At 38.9% G+C, this 18485-nt stretch overlaps 1 protein-coding gene across 6 annotated transcripts in view; it reads left to right on the top strand.

Annotated features, from left to right (window-relative positions):
* The window catches only part of Otud4 (OTU deubiquitinase 4), a 67227-nt gene that overhangs the window by 5886 nt on the left and 42856 nt on the right, over nucleotides 1-18485 (top strand). For all 6 annotated transcript variants that reach the window (XM_041663367.1, XM_041663368.1, XM_041663369.1 and 3 more), the window contains exons 3-11: nucleotides 4209-4259; nucleotides 10126-10172; nucleotides 10742-10814; nucleotides 11659-11740; nucleotides 13739-13871; nucleotides 16201-16255; nucleotides 16944-17061; nucleotides 17162-17226; nucleotides 17656-17750. In XM_041663367.1, coding sequence (XP_041519301.1) covers nucleotides 4209-4259; nucleotides 10126-10172; nucleotides 10742-10814; nucleotides 11659-11740; nucleotides 13739-13871; nucleotides 16201-16255; nucleotides 16944-17061; nucleotides 17162-17226; nucleotides 17656-17750 — 719 coding nt within the window. The remainder of the gene's footprint in view (nucleotides 1-4208; nucleotides 4260-10125; nucleotides 10173-10741; nucleotides 10815-11658; nucleotides 11741-13738; nucleotides 13872-16200; nucleotides 16256-16943; nucleotides 17062-17161; nucleotides 17227-17655; nucleotides 17751-18485) is intronic.

An 18485-nucleotide genomic window follows, 5' to 3' on the forward strand; every position in this document is an offset into this window, starting at 1 on the left:
GATCTCTGTCCACTGCCTAAAGAAGCTTATGGGTGCCAGGTTGACAGCTCAGATATATGGGTATAAACAAGTATTTATCCCCGGCACTCGGGACACAGAGTCAGGAGAGGCCAGCCTGGTCTGCCAAGTGGTTCCAGGGCTGCTAGGGCTACACAGAGAAACCCTGTCTCAAAACAACAACAAAAACCCCAAAACAAAACCATTAAGAAGTTATAAGACAGTTTGATTGTTGATTTAGCAAAACCAGCAACTGTTAGGTTCATTCATAGGACTTGTCACCTCCCTAGCCATGAGCTTTTGGTCATAAGGGATGGAGCTGGTCTCATCTATCAGAAAGCAATTGGTTATCCCCCTAAACAGTTAAGCCTCTATTGGACCGGTGGGTACATCTTGCCTGGCAGGTCAGTATCATAGCATGCAGGGTTCAGGGCTAGATAAGGCCATTGTATTTCCTCGCTCAGCAGCCTACATAACATCTTCTTGCATTATGAAAGTTAGCCAGCAGGGAGGAAGTTTTCCCTCCGTTCCAGCTTAATTTCTCTGTGTGTTCCAATCAAAATTTGTGGTGCCTTCCACAGTAGGGTCTTGCCATCTAGTTCTGGTGTGCAGTGAAGAGCAGTGGTAATAGTCTGTGTTCTTTTGTGGCCCTCTGAAGCCTTCCTGACCAATAGCTTATAGATACCCCATCCTTGGTACTGAGAATTTCATTTAATAACCTGTATCTTCTGGAACTGGACTTGTCCACCATGCATAATAGCTTCTTTTAAAATAAACTTAAAAAATTGTCTAACAAAGTAGGGCTTCCTTAAGGCTTTTGTTTGTTTGTTTTTCAAGACAGGGATTCTTTATGTAACAGCCTGGCTGTCCTGAACCTCTCTTTGTAGACTGTGTTGGTCTTAAACTCACAGAGATCCACCTGCCTCTGGGAGTGCTGGGATTAAAGGCATGTGCCACTATGCCTGTCTTTCCTTAGGGCTTTAAAATAACAGTAGTTTTGTTTAATCTGCCCCCCACCTCTTTGTCATCCTGTTCTCTATTTGCACATAAACCCTTCATCTCCATTCCCCATCTCTTCTTTGAAATCATTTGTCCTACAATTTCTTTCCCTTAAGGGTTTTTCCTTCCATACTTCATGGGTCCGGTCTAATGTCCTGACCTCGACAGACGCCCAGAGTTAAACACTTAGCTACAAGCTGGATGTTAGTTGTGATTTTTCTAGCCGTTCATTTGGAGAATGATGGCTAAGGCACTGTGAACTATGGGGCATGGGAGGATGACCTAAGCTTGTGAGTTTCTCTGACTTGATAAGGGAGTTAGGTGTTGAGAGGAATAATGGTATCTGTGGTTGTTATTAACAGTGAGTTAGAAACAAATTGAGACGCAGAGAATAAAACCAAATGTTTTGTGTAGTTTTTATCAGAAGGCATTTATAAATCTTTAATTTTCAGAGTGCATTGTGAAATTATATATCAGAATACTATAATTAATAAAATACTGTATAGCAAAGTAGTGAAATTTTCTCAGTATGTAGTTGTAGTCAGTGGAATAAAATGCCCTAGTTCAAAGCCTTCTAGCATTTCTGAGTTACTGATTTTAAGACTAGATTTCTATAAATTGACAACTTTAACTACTATTTCCCCCTACTTACTGATAATGAATATTGACATTTTATGAATAAATAAAACTTTAATGTTCACATATATGCAAAAAAGTTCTCAATTTGAGTGTGTTACTGGTTTGTATTCCTATATTTAAGCCAATGGAGAGCAGTGTGGTTTAGGATGGGTAGTGATGTTTTCTGGAAGTGTTTCCTACTTGATTAGATGGCTTGAAAACTTACTAAAAAGCTGGTAATGCAGAACCTAGTGATATGGAAGGATTAGGGTGGTGGTAGTGGTAATGTAGGCTGGGAAAGTGAAGTAGTCTATAATATCTGGAGGAGTTACCATGACTTAATCATTATAACCTTGGGACAAAACTATTGATAATAGTTTACATTGTTAGTATTGAACCCTGTATGTCAGGCATTGTCTTAAGTGCCTTACATATATTTATTGGAGATAAGGGCAGAAGATGGAATTTCCAATGCAAAAAGGTTCATTGTTGATGATAACCTTCTAGTTTCAGCCCAGTGTGGTGTGTACCTTTAATTCCAGCACAAGGGAGGCAGAGGCAGGTAGATCTTTGAATTTTAGGCCAGCGTGATCTACAGATTGAGTTCCAGAACACTTAGGGTTACACAGAGAAACTCTGTCTCAAAAGCAAACAAAACAAAGATTCTAGTTTCTTTTGGCACAGTTGGGAATAGGTGCGTGGGAAGGGATGTCCCTAGTACCAACAGTTTTGAATATGGCCTGTGTGAGAACTTTAAACTTAGAAAGGAGACTCAGATGCAGGTTGTGTTAGGATACCATGAAGGTCTTCCAGACATGAAAGGTTTTGAGGACTTTTTGTTTTGGAAATAAACATCTCATGGAAAAGCAGCACCTGACTAATAAATAGGACACGTTGGGATTTAGGACAGTTTTGAAATTTGATAGTATACAATTTACAAAAGAATTCACAAATGATTCCATGGATGTCTAAGTATATCACTCTTGCTAAGTTAACTAGTACTGCAAATTAAATAAAGTTGGACTTAATGGTCAGATAGAATACTTTTTAGCACTTGCCTTAGTAACTCTTCTACTGTTTTGATAAAGTACCACAACCAAGGCAACTTATAGAAGAAAGCATTTAATTTGTGACTCACAGTTGCATAGGCTAGTAAGAGTTCATGACCATCATGGTTTCGGGAGCATTGTGGCAGGCAGGGCGGACGGGTGGGGAGGGTGAAGGAGAGGGGGGGCAGGAGCGAGCTTAAATTTGATCTGCAGACAGGAAGACAGAGCTAATTGAGAATGGTGTGGACTTTTTGAAACCTCAGAGGTCCCTCCTAGTTACATACCTCCTCCAAGACCACACCTCCTAATCCTTCCCAAAGACTTCTATTATCTTTGGACCAAACATTCAAACTACCATAGCACTTTTTCACATTTGTGTAGTTGTTATAATGAAAACAAAAAATGGTTGACTATAGATTATTTCATGGCACAGAAACAAAGCAAGCTGTATTTCAAAAATCTTAATTGAAATGATCTGATTTCCTACTACTCTTCTCTGTGGTTAGCATAATCTGTTTTCTCTGTTTCTTTTGGCCTGAACCTACTGACCATTGCCAAGTTACTCTGAAAATACCATTGCTATTTTTCAGTTCAGAGTGCCATCTGTAGTGGCCCAGAATTGCCTTTTCTGTCTTTTTTGAAAGACTAGGCCCTCTATGAACTGACCCCACTTCCTATCCTCTCATCCAGCTCCCTACTAGGTTGCCCTGCTTCAGTTGGCTAGATTGGTCAGGTCTTCCTCCTTTGCTACATTGGTATTCTGTGTAGTGGCTGCTCCCCTGTGTCCATCCAGGTTCTGGCCAGTTCATGTTGAGGCATCCTCTTCCTGGAAACCTTTCCTGGCAACATTTCCTACTTTAAATTCTTCTGCATATTTATTGTCTTAAGGATTTGTACAGATACCCATGAATATCTTTTAATATTGCTGATAAAGTCTAGGTTTGTATAAGAACCCTGTTTGTATAAGAACTCAGTGAACTTTACACAGTAAACCCACTGTTGTTTGGCATATTTCTTAAAAGTATTTTTTGCTGGGCTGTGGTGGCTCATGCCTTTACTCCCAGCACTTGGGAGACAGAGGCAGGTGGATCTCTGTGAGTTTGAAACCAGCCTGGTCTACAGAGTGAGTTTCAACACAGCCAAGGTTACACAGAGAAACCCTGTCTCAGAAAAGAAAAAATGGTCCCTCCCTCAAAAAAGGGCAGTGGTAGCACATGCCTTTAATCCCAGCACTCGAGAGGTGGAGGCAGGCAGATCTCTGAGTTTGATGCCAGCCTGCTCTACAGAGATAGTTCCTGGACAGACTCCAAAACTATACAGAAAAAAACCTGTCTTGAAAAACAAAACAAACAAACAAAATTAATATGTATGTGTATAACATGTGTTCAGGTACCTTAGCCAGAAGAGGGAGCTGGAGATACAGGTGGTTGTGTGCTGCTGCATGTGAGTGCTGGGGATTGAACCCAGGTCTTCTGCAAAAGCAAGAAGTGTTTTAACCTGCTGAACCACCTCTACAGGTCCCTAATAGAATTTCTTTTCTTGCAGTTTATAGAAGGGTCGTTTGAAGAATATTTAAAACGTTTGGAAAATCCACAGGTATGTATTAGTCGTATTTCTGCTTGTGCAAATATGTATTAAAATTAATTGATGGAAGACAGTAGTGCATTGTATGAAAGTTGAAGTGACTGTACCCTTTGTGCAGTGCTTAGTTGAAAGATAATTGGGCTGGGCCTTGGTGGCGCACGCCTTTAATCCCAGCACTTGGCAGGCAGAGGCAGGCGGATCTCTGTGAGTTCGAGGTCACCCTGATCTACAGAATAAGTTCTGGGACAGTGAGGGCTACCCAGTCTAAAAAAAAAATAAAGATAATTGGAGCTCTTCCTAGAAGTTGTCTTTCTGAGGAGAGAGTTCTGTCTTTTGTATTTGTCATTATGACATGAATATAGCATACAGGATCTGCAATTACTCGGGTGATTTTTGGAATGAATTGTTAGGGTATGTGTATGACTTGGACAAGACAAAGCTTGATTTCTTCTTTAGGGAAAGGAGAGCAGAAAGTTCTTCTGTCTTAACTACCTTTGTTTCTTTTTCCTCCCCTGCTTAAAAGCTCACTGAAAATCCATGTTGTAGAATGTAGGCTAAGGATATACAGCTTAGCAGTTTCTTAGCATGTTGTATTTCAGTCCCCATGTCTTAGGGTTTCTGTTGCTGTGAAAAGACACCATGACTGACAGCTCTTCCAAAGGAAACATTTAATTGAGGGGCTTGCTTACAGTCCACTATCATCTTGATGGAGAGCATGGTGACAAGCAGGCAGATGTGGCACTGGAGGAATATCTGAGAGTCCTACATCTTGGAGGCAACACAAAATCGACTGACACTGAGGGAGGTTGAGTAAAAGAGACCTGAAAGCCTGCCCCACAGTGATGTACTTTCTCCCAACAAGGCCGGACCTCTTATGCCACTCCCTTTGTGGGGCCATTTTCTATCAAACCACCACATTTCATAAACCCCCAGTGTCATGGAATGTGCATTAGTTCAGGTTCTCTAGAGGAATAGAACTGAAGGAATGAATGCATATTATCAAAGGAATTTGTTAGGTGGTCTTCATGCTCTGGGTCTAGCAGTCCAGCAATGGCTATCTGAGTACTGGAGAGGCTGAGAACCTGGTAGCTGTTGCTCTGTCCAAGGCTGAATGCCTTAGCAGTCTCAGTCTGGTGCTGAAGGCCTGGGAGATTCCTGGTATTCTAATCATCATTTCCCATCAGAAGACAGAAGAAACTTAAACTTGCTTCTAACATCAGTGGAAGGTGATAGCAGCAGGGTACATGCATACATCAGCATTAGACAAAGGTAGGCAGACAAAAGCAGCCCTGACTTTTTTTTCCCTTGCCTTGAGACTTCTTTATTACAGGCCTGTTTTGGGAATGCATTGCCTTGTTCTTCTTTTCCACTTGACTTGTGTCTTCCCTGAGAATTATGTCTTAGCTGTTCCAGATTCAATCAGGTTGACAGCTAAGAATAACCACCATAGGATGGTTTTAGATGTTCCCATCATCTACTATGTAGGTAAAGGTAACAATGGCAGGGACTGGAGAGATGTCTCAGCAGTTAAGAGCACTTACTGCTCTTGTAGAGGACCCGGTTTAGTTCATAGCACTTGTGGTGGTTCTAGTTTCAGGGGATCTGACATCCTCTTCTGATTTCTCTGGGCACCATGCATGTGTGTGGTACACATACATATGGGTAGGCAAAACACTCAGACATATAAAATACCAATAAATCTATAAAAAGAGTAATATTGGCAAAGGAAAAAGCTGTGAAGAGAGAGGTAGCTGTTTAAGGGAGTAACACTAGGAGGGGTGTCTTAGTGATGGGGTATTCATTTGGTGGATATGTAGTATCAGTTTCAGTGCTTGAGAGACTCTGGAGAGATGTCGATATCTCAAATGACCAGAATTTCTCTGAAGGTGGGATGTAAATTAGGAAAGTGCATGTGTCAGGAAAGACTGAGGGTGGATGTTAGGCCGCAGCTGCAACAAGACTTTGAGTTCACATTTGAAGTCTGCGTAGGTCCAAACAAGCAGTGCTTTGGCTGAAGGGCATTCTAAAAGGCAGTAAAAACTGAGTAAGGCAGTGCTAGCCGTTTGTACGGAGAATGGAGCGTGTGCGGGTAAGAAGTAGTGAGAAATAAGCTGGAGGATAGGATGGGGCCAGTGAGTAAGTGGATTTTATCATCATCACCTGCTGGTATGTGTGTGCAAATGTAGATTAGTTGGCTTCCATCCTAAATGCTAAATCCCTAAGGCCTTGAAGTCTGTGTATCGACCATTGAAAAGACATTTGAAGGTTTTGAGTTAGGAAGTGAGAATTGTGACTATGCTCAGCATTACTGTGATGTTCTGCATTCAGCTATTGTTTTGTGTATTTTATTTTCTACCTGAATTCATCTCTTTGAACTTAGAATTCTCTATGTTGTATTCATTGGTATGACCTAGAGTCAAAAGTAATGCCCTGTATTTTTGTAGTCAGGATGGATAAATTAAAAGCGTATTGTATCAAATGTTACTATTTTGTAGACCTGAGGATTGATCCAGAACCTGTGCGTATTAGACCAGGGCTTTGTCAATGAGCTGTATTCCTAGGCCGTGGTCTTTTGACATGGGCTTTACTAAAGTAGATCATGCAGGCAGTGAACTCACTGTATATAGAACAGGCCAATTTGAACTCATTGGTTTTCTTTTCTTCCCACTTTAAATGTTATGATTATAGATATGCTACCACCATGTCTGGTTGAAAATAACAAGTAGTGGATGAGACTGGACATTCATTTCTTATTTTTAAAAATCCCTAAAACATTTTTGACTTGTAATAATTGTCCATATTTTTGGGGTATGGTTTATACCTTTTTGTAGGTGTATATAAGTGTAATAATCAAATCAGATTTGTCATCATATGGTCTGTCAGCATATCTGTCACTTCCGTCAGCATTTGGTGTTGGGAATGTCTGTAGTTGTCTTCATTAGTATTTTGAAATGCACAGTTAGATATAGGCAGTTAGAGTGCCCTTGTATGTTAGGTACTAGAGTCTGCTCCTTTTACCCATGCTAATCATCCTCCTTTCCTGCTTCCTGGCCTCTAACCACCATTCTTCTGCAGCTGTGAGGTCAGCCTTTTAGTTCCCATGTGGTTGTAAGGACTTAGTGTTTGTCATAAAGACTCATTTAAATAATTTTTTCATTGTCTTTTTTAAAAATATATTATTATATATGTGATATATATAAAATTGGTTTTTGGAGGCAGGGTTTCTCTGTGTAGCTTTGGAGCCTGTCATGGAACTCACTCTTTAGTCCAGGCTGGCCTCGAACTCAGAGATCTACCTGCCTCTGCCTCCTGAGTGCTGGGGTTAAAGGCATGTGCTGCTGCCATCGCCAAGAATTTTTTTTAAAAGTGTGTTGCTGTATGCCTGGTGCCTGCTTAGGTCTGAAGAGGAAATTGGATCCCTTGCAACTGGAACTACAAATGATTGTGAGCTGCCATGTGGGTACTGGGAACTAAACCCTGATCTTGGAGTACTCTTATCACTGGACCGCCTCTCTAGACTCACAGAGTTCCAGGATAGCCAGGATGACATAGTGACCCCTTCCAAAACAAAAGCAGAAAAAAAAAGTATTTTATATATAGAAAAATGGATGATTATGTGTAAAAAGAATAATTGTAATGTCACTCTAGTCTTTGAGACAAATACCTCAGTAGGCCTTTTCACTGAATACATACATGACCCAGGCTGTTTTTGATTAATTCAGAAACATGAGCAGACTCATTTTCCTGGATGTGGAACTCCTCCCCCATTACAAGTCTCTTAGAAGACAGAGATTGATAAATATTTTTATTGCTTTGTTATTTTTGTAATTAACCTAATTTAGTTGCCCAACTGATGACCAGTATATATTAATTGATTGTAAAATGGATACATAAACAGAGTCATGTCAGTAGTAGTCTAAATGACAGCAACTAGAGGTGATTTTTGCTGGCTTTAGAGAAAATACCAAGAATTATAAAGGACATTTATTAATTTAATTAGAAAACTGTAGTGTTTCATAAGATCTTCAGGCTAATATCTGTAAAACCCTGAAAGACAGAAGAAATGAGGCTGTATAGACTAACAGTTTTATTTGGTTGGGGGTAGGCTCTACCTGTATGGAAGGGGCTTGAACACCTGGGATGGGTTGTCTAGCTAGGTTTAGTCCTGAAGAAACACTTCCCTGTTACCTCAATGCCTTAGATACCTCTGAAACAGTTTTTTTCATTACTGGCAACATATTTTTTATAGATTGTCCTGTTTTTCCATGTCTCTTTTAATACAGGGTGTATATTTAAGGGAAGCTACTACAGTTGATTGGTAAATTCCATTGCTTACTCTAGTTCTCTGGGAGAATACTTTGAAAAAAAAAAAGTTCAAATTTTTTAAGAATGTTTATGTGAACTTTGTTGAAGCCAAGTTGACTTTGTCTCTTATATGTAATGTGCCGTATGGATTTACCATTTATCCACAGCTTAGTTTTCCCAGAGATCACCAGCACAAGTATTGCGGTTTCAGTCAGTCAGTCACTCTTGGTCTACAGAGTGATCTCCAAGACAGCGAGGGCTACACAGAGAAACCCTGTCTAGAAAAACAAAATAAAACAAATAAAAAACCCAAAAAATTAATTTCCTTATTTTTTTGTGCTTAATCTTTCCACCTGGTTCCTGGAAATTATCAATCTTTTTAGGTTTTGACATTTTTAGGTTTATAAAAGGAATAACCTTTTATTTATTTATTTAATTTGTTATTTTTTTCTGAGACAGGGTTTCTTTATGCAGCATTGGCTGTCTGGAACTCACTCTGCAGACCAGGCTGGCCTCAAACTCACAGAGATCCTCCTGCCTCTGCCTCCTGGGTGCTGGGATTAATGGTGTGCACTACCCACTGCTCATTTTCTTTTAAGAAATAGAAATTTATTTATTAATATTTATTAATAGAAATATCTGATGACTGATCTTTGGTTAAGGGAGATGAGGGTATTCTGTTGATGGTCATTGTTTAATAGAACTTATTTGGAAGGTTAACCATAAGAAGACATTATTTACTAGTGCCCCTCTAGCCCACCAACAGGGTTTTTCTGTGTAACAGCCTTGGCCATTCTGGAACTTGTCCTATAAACCAGGCTGGCCAGAGATTCTCCTGCCTCTGCCTTTCTAGTGCTAGAATTAAAGGTGTATACCACCACTGTGACCACGTCTAGCTATTTTACTTTTAAAAAGATTTGTTTTATGTTTATGATGTTTTAATGTCACATATCTATGTGCACTGCACATACATTGTGTTTGTGGACATTAGAAGATGATGAGTCCTCTGGACCTTAGAATTACCAATATTGTAAGCTAGGGTGTGTGAGTGCAGGGGACTGCAGTCTGGGTCTTCTGTAAGAGCAGCGAGTGCTCCTAGTTGCTGAGCCATCTCTCCAGCCCAACATGTACATTTTTAGATGTGATGTGGCCCATATTGCATAAGTGAAGAGTGTAGTATTTGTGAGCTAAACAGTCTTCTAGAGGATATCACATTGGGACTATTTGAGAGGCCTTATTATTAATTAGGCTAAGGTGTAGTTCAAGACGTCTGTTTTAGTATGTGACACCTATTTTGTCTTGAATTTGGAAGAGCTATTGAAACATAAAGTTCCTTCCTGAAGCCGTGGTGGTGGCACATGCCTTTAATCTCAGCACTCCAGAGGCAGAGGCAGAGACAGATAAATTTCTTTGAGTTGGAAGCCATCCTAGTCTCAAGAGTGAGTCCAAGGCCAGCCTGGGCTGCATAGAGAAACCCTGGGGGTGAGGGAGGGCCTTGTTTATGGTGAATGTGTATAATATATATTGTAAAATGTGAGATACTTATATGCCAATTTTTCTTCCCTTGATACAGGAATGGGTAGGACAAGTGGAAATAAGTGCCCTTTCTCTTATGTACAGGTAAACTGTAGAACTCTCAAATAAAATAGTAAAAATAAAATAATTGGAAAATTAGTATAGTGCATTCAACCAAAATTTTTAATTCAAGCTGTTTTATACCTTAGTTCTGGAAGATCTTCTCTAAGGCTTTTTGTCCGTTTATTTAATTGCATCAGATACCAGTGTTTAAAAGTTTTAATTCTCGAGGGGTTGTTGATAAAAGGCACAGGAAAAAAAAATGTCTTACTGTGTTCTAAAAACTATTGTTTACCAACTTTATAGAGAAAAGGCTTCCTCTCAGGGCCAGTAGAATGAATGGCTTCAGGAACAGGACTCTAATTTATATGGGTGCCAGATTTCCTTTTACAATTAATCTTTGCAGTTATTTATGCTGTATAGCTTACATATGAATTAATTTGAGATTTCAGTTTTTGGAAGCACTACTTTAGATATTTTATAGTGAGGTTATTTCATTTTCTTTTTTTCCCCTGCTCTGTCTTCAGTGCCTAGAATATTGCCTGATGCACAGATAAATGAATAAGTCAATGAAATACATTTTTTGAAAAGTAATATCTGAGTTTTATTTTTAGGAAAGATTTTGTAATATATCAGGAGCCAAATGTTTCACCTTCACAAGTAACTGAAAATAATTTTCCTGAAAAGGTAAGACTTTTTTGAAATATTTAAAAAATATTTAAATAAAAGCTGCTTAATTGGTATCTTGACCTCCTAAGCTGTAATTTTAAATGACTTGAAATATTGCTTATATGAAAGTTATGATATTGTTTTTTTAAAGTTAGTCAAGTCATATTTTTTAAAAATGGATGTTTATGTGACCAAGGTTATTTCTGTTTCATCCTGATATTAAGTAGTCTGACAACTTGTGGACATAGCACTGCTTTTGCCTGTTTCCCACTGGAAAGGTCATTTTGGTAGCAGCAGTATCGCTGCATTGTGTGGTCATAGGGTAGGAACAGTGGAAAAGTTTTATGAAGCCTAGAAAGCAAAGAAACCAGCTGATTCACTGTAAGAGAATATTAGTTTAGTGGAATCATGCAGGTCCAGGTGAAGGATACTGTGTCTTAATTGTGTTTAAGAGGGGGAGAGGAAGTGATGAAATGCCATCGTTTAAGGATGGGGAGAGAAGGGACTTGATCTCAGTGTTCCATCTGCAGTGTTTTGGTCTGTGGCATGTTTCAAACATAATGTAGTGATGCACAACTATAATCATAGCACTTGTTTGTTGTTTTTAAGACAGAGTCTCAAGTATCCCAGGCTGGCCTCAAACTCACTGTAAAGTGGAAACTGGCCTTGAAACTTTTGATGTAAGTGCAGTCTGGCTTTTCACCATGATATGGTGAATTGTAGTGTGACAACATTGGAGCTTTGTTGTTCCTGAAATACGGTTTTGAAAACGAGTGATTCAGAGGCTTTGGAAACAGTTTTTTTTTTTTTTTTTGTGAATGTTAAATATGTGATTGACTGAAATGTTGCTTATTTTCTTCAGGTGTTACTGTGTTTTTCGAATGGAAATCATTATGATATTGTCTATCCTATAACATATAAAGATAGTTCTGCTGTGTGTCAGTGTAAGTATCTTCTTGTGTTCAAACATATAGAAATTATAGCTTAAGCTACACAGCCTTAGTTAGGATTTGTATTGATTTTTCAAGTTATTATATAGCTTGAAAATTCAGGTGAGTGAACAAATGAGGCATTTGATTGTATTTTATTTGAAGGGAGGATCTCCTACCCTTGACACTGTAGAGATTTTCAGCCAGATTCTTCTTTTGGGGTGTTTTCCTGTGCTTTGTAGGATGTTTACTAGCACGCTAGCCTTTATCCAGTCGATGAGAGTCACATTTGGTACCCCATTGATACTCAGTTTCTACAGGTTTTCCTAAATATTTCCTGGTTGACGAAATTTCCCTCCCACACATGTGAGAATACTATTTTAGGAGAAGAGAAATGGCCACCTTCCCTGCTTTAGTGACTTTTCCTCATGAGCAGTAGTTTTGTATGTAGTCGATCTCTTATTTTTCCTTTTTGTTCTCTGAGGCAGGGTCTTGCTATCTAGCCTTGACTAACCACCTGTCTCTGTCTCCCAGTTACTGGAATTAGGTATGCACTACCACACCCGACTTTTTTTCTACTTTAAGTATCCAGTAAAAGTATGAGTGTGAACATTTTGAAAGTACAAGTTTTATATTTGAGGTGGGAACATTTATTAGCTATCTTTTGGGCTGCATCTCCCACTTTCCTGGCTAAAGTCAGGACATTTCAGTGTTGCGAAAGAGGAAGCCTTTTTAGAGTGCCTTCCCTGTACTGAATGTGGGTGATTCTGAGACTTTATCACCTCTTACCCAGAATCTGGAAGATAGATGGTCTGTGAGATGGTTTGTGGGGCTCCACTTAGATGGTGAGCATGAACTTAGTTTCAGGAAGTGCACTGTAATAAGTAAATGAGTATCACAGTTCGCATGGTTTTGAATATTTTTTAAATTTTTGGTAAACTTTTTTCCTGTTATTACAACTTTTTAAATTTGACAAAAGTAATCAATATTCTCTCCTTCAGGGATGACTGAGAATATTTTTTTTGTATGAGTGTGCCTATTACAATGTTTGTGAGTGTGGATGCATGCGAGAGCCAAAGGTCAGCCCCCCCCCCCCCCATTTTGTCTTATGTGTGCGTGTGTCTAAAATGTGGGGGTGGACAGTGAGTGATATGGCTTGAGGTCAACATTGGATGTTCTCTTCAGCTTAAATTTTGAGACCAGATCTCTCACTGAATCTGGTTGGAGCTCACCTTTTTGCCTAGTCTGGCTGACCGGCAACCACTAGAGCAGCTCCTGTCTCCACCTCCTTGGCACTAGTATAATAAGCGCATGGTACCACACCTGGCTTTTTAATGTGCGTGCTGGGGATCCAAACCATGCTCTTAATGCTTATAAACCAAGTATTTACCAACTGAGCCATCTTCCAAGTCCCTAAAATATATTTTCTAAGTTGTTTTTTTGTTTGTTTGTTTTTTAGTTCATTGTGTACAAAGTTAAAATATGAAGCCAGATTACAGGGAGCCTTCTCCCTCATGTTTTACAGAACCTGATGAGTACTTTATCTAATATTCCAATCTTCTGACTTGTCAGCTAGTGTACTCTAATGTTCTGCATATCTACAAACTTAATTTTGCTTAATCTTTCCTATCTGAAACCTTTGGGTTAGGCCTTTTGCGAGACATCCCTATGAAAATGGTAGTGCTTCATGTGCTGGGAGTAACAGAGGACACAGCGAGCTTGAGTGTGTGGAACCAAGTCATTGCTCACTTTCCTGTCATATTCGCATCATAGATCTGATACTTTTTAATTGTATTTTAAATATGTACTCTAAAGCAAAGTTTCAAACATAATATGCACAGACAAAATTTCCTGTTGCTTTCTAGGTATCTTTCAGATTAAGTGGCGCTATTAACTCTAAGGTTTTATATATACCTACTAAGAATTTTGGAAGCCTGAGTGGTACTGTGTCACACTTTCCCTGTTTTCAAAACATGCGTATAATGTTGCATACTATGCCTCTTTATATTGCAGCTCTCCTTTATGAATTGCTGTATGAGAAGGTATTTAAAACTGATGTTAGTAAAATCATGATGGGACTAGAAACGTCTGAAGTGGTTGATGAAAGCAATAGTGAAATATCAGATTCTGAGGATGACAGCTGCAAGTAAGAATCATTTCAATCTTTTTGTTTTTTGTTTTTTGTTTTTTTTTTTGTTTTTTTGAGACAGGGTTTCTCTGTGGCTTTGGAGCCTGTCCTGGAACTAGCTCTTGTAGACCAGGCTGGCCTCGAACTCACAGAGATCTGCCTGCCTCTGCCTCCCTAGTGCTGGGATTAAAGGCGTGCGCCACCACCGCCCAGCTAGATAGATTGTTTTAACTTGCTACCTATACTTGGAGTGGGAGAGTCTTTAAACTTGTCTCTTGAATGCTGTAGATGTTTGTAGTGTTACAGAAGCAAATCCAGGATGTGACTCTAGACATCTGGGAAGGGGAGCAGGTATGTGGTAGGATGTATGGGGTTTTTTTTTTGTGCTTGGCTTCCCTTTTATATTGTCCTTGAAATGTAGCTTACCTTTTCATTATATTAAAGTTCTTTTGCTGTATGTGTGTATAACTATATATTCACTATACAATATATATAATATATATGCACATTAAAATTGCTTTAGCTATATACATGTATATATACATACTTACATATGGCACATATATATATCTAGAGATTGAGTGCTTGCCTAGCTTGTGAGAGGCCCTGAATGTGAGTGAGTTCCTGTACTAGAAGTGGGGGGATACCTTTTTGTCACATTGGTTTTGAGAGGATGAATAATGTATAATCTTGTCAAGTGTAGATCCATTTAGTGAGATAACTGTTGTAATAGGAGCAGCGGGCTGCTTCCCGCCACCCAGCTAGCTTTATACCCGAAATAATTACACGGAAACTGTATTCTTTTAAACACTGCCTGGCCCATTAGTTCCAGCCTCTTATTTATTGGCTAGCTCTTACATATTGATCTAACCCATTTCTAATATCCCTGTAACACCACGAGGTGTCTTACCAGGGAAGATCTTAACCTGCGTCTGTGTCTGGTAGGAGAATCATGGCAACTCACTGACTCAGCTTCTTTCTCCCAGCATTCTGTTCTGTTTACTCCGCCTACCTAATTTTATGTCCTATTAAAGGGCCAAGGCAGTTTCTTTATTTAACCAATGAAACAACAGATAGAAAGATGACCCTCCTCCATCAGGTAACTAGGAGGAAAGAGGTGTAATATGCTCTAGGTTTTATTTTCACCTTTGTATTGTTGGATCTTGAGGTGTACTTGGAATGATGAGTGATTTCTGGTCTAGACTTCAGGCTCTTGCTCCCTTTTGTGAATATTTGGAGGTTATTTTGAAACTTAGAGGTCGATTTCTTGAGGAGAAGTAGGACAGCAAAGTTGATACTGTAGGGGCTACTTAGGCCCTTTTCCTCTTCAGCCTCTTGTCAACTTTGGGCTCTTCCTTTGTATGGAGTACTAGATATGATATACTGTCTTGTTACCTGTCTTTATTCAAAGGCATCTGTTTCAGCAAGACCTTCCTCCCCCACTTTGTATTTAATCTTACATTGCTGTGCTCGCTGCCTTTCGTTTGCTGTAGTACTTAGTAGCTCTTATGTACTGACTGCTTACCTAGTTTGTGTTTACTTGTACCTGGATTGTATAGGCACAGTTTTGTAGTGAGCAGCACATAGTAGGCTTTCATACTTGTTGAGAAAATGAATGAAAAGTGGGCTGATGATGGTTCCTTGGTTGTACTGAGGAACAGGAAGTATTTTTTAGAAAATGGTTATGACTCTTTAGACATCTGTTACAAATTTTTATTAAATGGTATAATTTGGTTATAACAGTTTTGTAAAAGTTTTTAATACTTAAGAAAGTTTTATGTTGAATCTTTTGTAGATTGTTATTCTACTCACTCAAATGCTGCATCCTGCCACCCCTATTGTTTTTATTAAGCCAGTAAGAATTAATAGTAATAAATATGATTTTTATATATGCACACACACCCACTTTATATATGTGTAATATATATTTGCGTATACTAAAACTTAAGAACTTACTGGAGCCTCACATTTTAATATGTAGTTGACTGCAGTGTTTTATTTGAGGTTAAAAGTTGATTACATGTCAGGTGGTGGTACACACCTGTGAGTTTGAGGCCAGCCTGGTCTACAGAGTGAGTTCTAGGATAGCTAGAGCTACACAGAGAAACCCTGTCTCAAAAAAAAAAAAAAAGTTGATTACATTAACAGTAAATAGTATGTATGCCTATAAATCCTAGTACTCAGGAGACAGGGATCTCTGAGTTGAGTCCAGCCTGCTCTACAAAGTGAGTTCCAGGACAACCAGAGTTGTTAAACAGAGAAACTTTGTTTCAAAACAAAACAAAAGAAAGGTTGATTGTATGCAAATATAACTTCGGTTCCTAATTGGTGTTTTGTTCCTTTATAGGAGTAAGAGTACTGCTGCTACTGATGTGAATGGATTTAAGCCTTCAGGCAGTGAGGTATTTTTTTTAACTTAATCTTTAGTATATAAGAAGCCCCAAATTTTATGGGCATTTTCCTTAGTTGGCGTTGCTATGTTAGTAAGAAACTTAATTTGGGGGAGCTCAGCACTGAGACCAAGGGCTAAAGCTGGGAGATTGAAAAATGCAGACCACCAAGACATTGCTTGTTCTGGTTTGCTTCTGGACCAGGGTCTAATCAGGCCTGTGTCTGGACAGCTTTCCTGCAGCCGCTCCCCTCTCAAAGTGGCCAGATGGGAATTCAGGACCAGTGTTGTTTTCCAGCATTGACACGGCCCACCATGCTATTGGTGCTGACACTGCCTCAGTTGGTGTGACTGGGCCAGGGACTTGCTTTGGAACAGTGTTTGGTAGCTTGATTGGCTGTACTGTCTCGCAAGCAACAGTTCTCCTCCTATGCCCTTCTGGCCTCTTCTGTTTGATGATCACCTTCCTCATCCTTTTCTCCATGAGGCTACATGACATCACACAGCGGTTCCTGGTGCTGGAGTGTGCTAATAAGCTTTACCGTTAAACAACGAAGAAAAAAAGGAAAGAAAAGAAGGAACTTATTTGCTGCTTCCTACTTTTTTAAGTTTTTTTTTTGTTGTTTTACTTTTGTGCATATTTGAAACAATGTTTTAAATGCATTTCTGTGTTGATTGGAAGTCTGACATTGTTTATTTAGAACCCAGAGAACAATGGGAATGTGGCTGACCTTCCTCTGTCCAGAAAGGTTCTTAAGTCGCTCAACCCAGCAGTCTATAGAAATGTGGAGTATGAAATTTGGCTGAAGTCCAAACAAGGTAAGTTAAACTGAATGTTCTGTAAAATTGCCTTGTAGCACTTGAAAATAAGAAGATAAAGTTGGTATTTTATTGATTTTTTTTTTTTTTTAACTAACAGCTCAACAGAAACGTGATTATTCCATTGCTGCTGGATTACAATATGAAGTTGGAGATAAATGCCACGTAAGTGATTTCTACTAAAAGAGAAAGTGACTTTATCTTACTTTCTAAAGAAACCATCAACTAAAATTTGACTGTTCATTATTTGGATTTTACAGTTCATTTATGCTAAACACAAGTAGAATCATCCTAATGTTGAAATTTGTTTGTAAAATTTTTGTTGTCCTTGTTGTTTTTGAGACAGTGTTTCACTGTATAGTCCTGGCTGGTCCGGAACTCTGTAGGCCAGGCTGGCCTCAAGTTCACAGAGATCCTACTGCCACTGCCTCCCGAGTGCTGGGTCTTTATCCATTTTATTTGAATTCAATTTATTTGAAATCATAAGCAGTTGAAATGATATATAGGTGACTTTATAACTCATTTAAAAATGAGCTACTGATGTATGTATTAAAAAGAATCGGGTGTCTGATTTTTCTTTTTGGTGTTCAACAGGTTAGATTGGATCATAATGGAAAATTTTCTAATGCAGATAGTCATGGCATTCACTCTGAGAATGGACCAGTTTTATCAGAAGAACCGGGAAAAAAGTATGTATTTTTCAGCCAAGGTGTTTGCTAAAACTCTTTGATTTAGCCTACTGCAAATATGAATACTGGTTTCCTTGCAGAGGAAGCTAGGTATGCAACTTGTTCAAGGCCAGTCTGGTCTACATAGAGGTCTAGGGAAGCCAGGGGTATCAAAAAAATAAAAATAAAAGCAAAAGCAAAACTCAGAACTAAAAATAGAACTAACCAAACAAAAGAGAATAAACAGCAACAAAAGCAGGAACTCAATTTAATCTCTAACTTCTGAATAAAAGCCAGGCATAGCTGTGTATGCCTGTAACACAAGTATTGGACATCAGAAGTAGGTGAATCCCTGGTGCTCAGCTAGCCATGTAAAATGAACTTCAGGTTTATTGGAGGTGTACCTTGAAAAACCTGATAGAAACATGCACACATATAGCATACACATAGGCAGCATACAAGCACACACAGTAGTTTGAGTTTAAATCTAATGTTTTGCTCATTGGTACATTTTCTGAAATGCTCGTTAATTTTAATGGCTACAGTATATTTAAAATATATATTTTAAAATATATTCTTCATCAAAATCAATTGAGAAAGAAATTTAAAGAACACCATAAGTTGGTGAGTTTATAAAGTATGGAGTTATAGAACAGGCACCATATTCCTTTTTATTTTCTTAGGTGCAGGATTATATACAGTCAGTAGTTTGTCAGTGGCTGGGTGTGGAGGTGTATGCCATTAACCCAGCACTCA

The sequence above is a fragment of the Microtus oregoni genome, unplaced genomic scaffold, assembly GCF_018167655.1.
Source record: "Microtus oregoni isolate MIOR12 unplaced genomic scaffold, Mior012 000014F_ref0000157, whole genome shotgun sequence".
Classification (NCBI taxonomy): Eukaryota; Metazoa; Chordata; class Mammalia; order Rodentia; family Cricetidae; genus Microtus; species Microtus oregoni.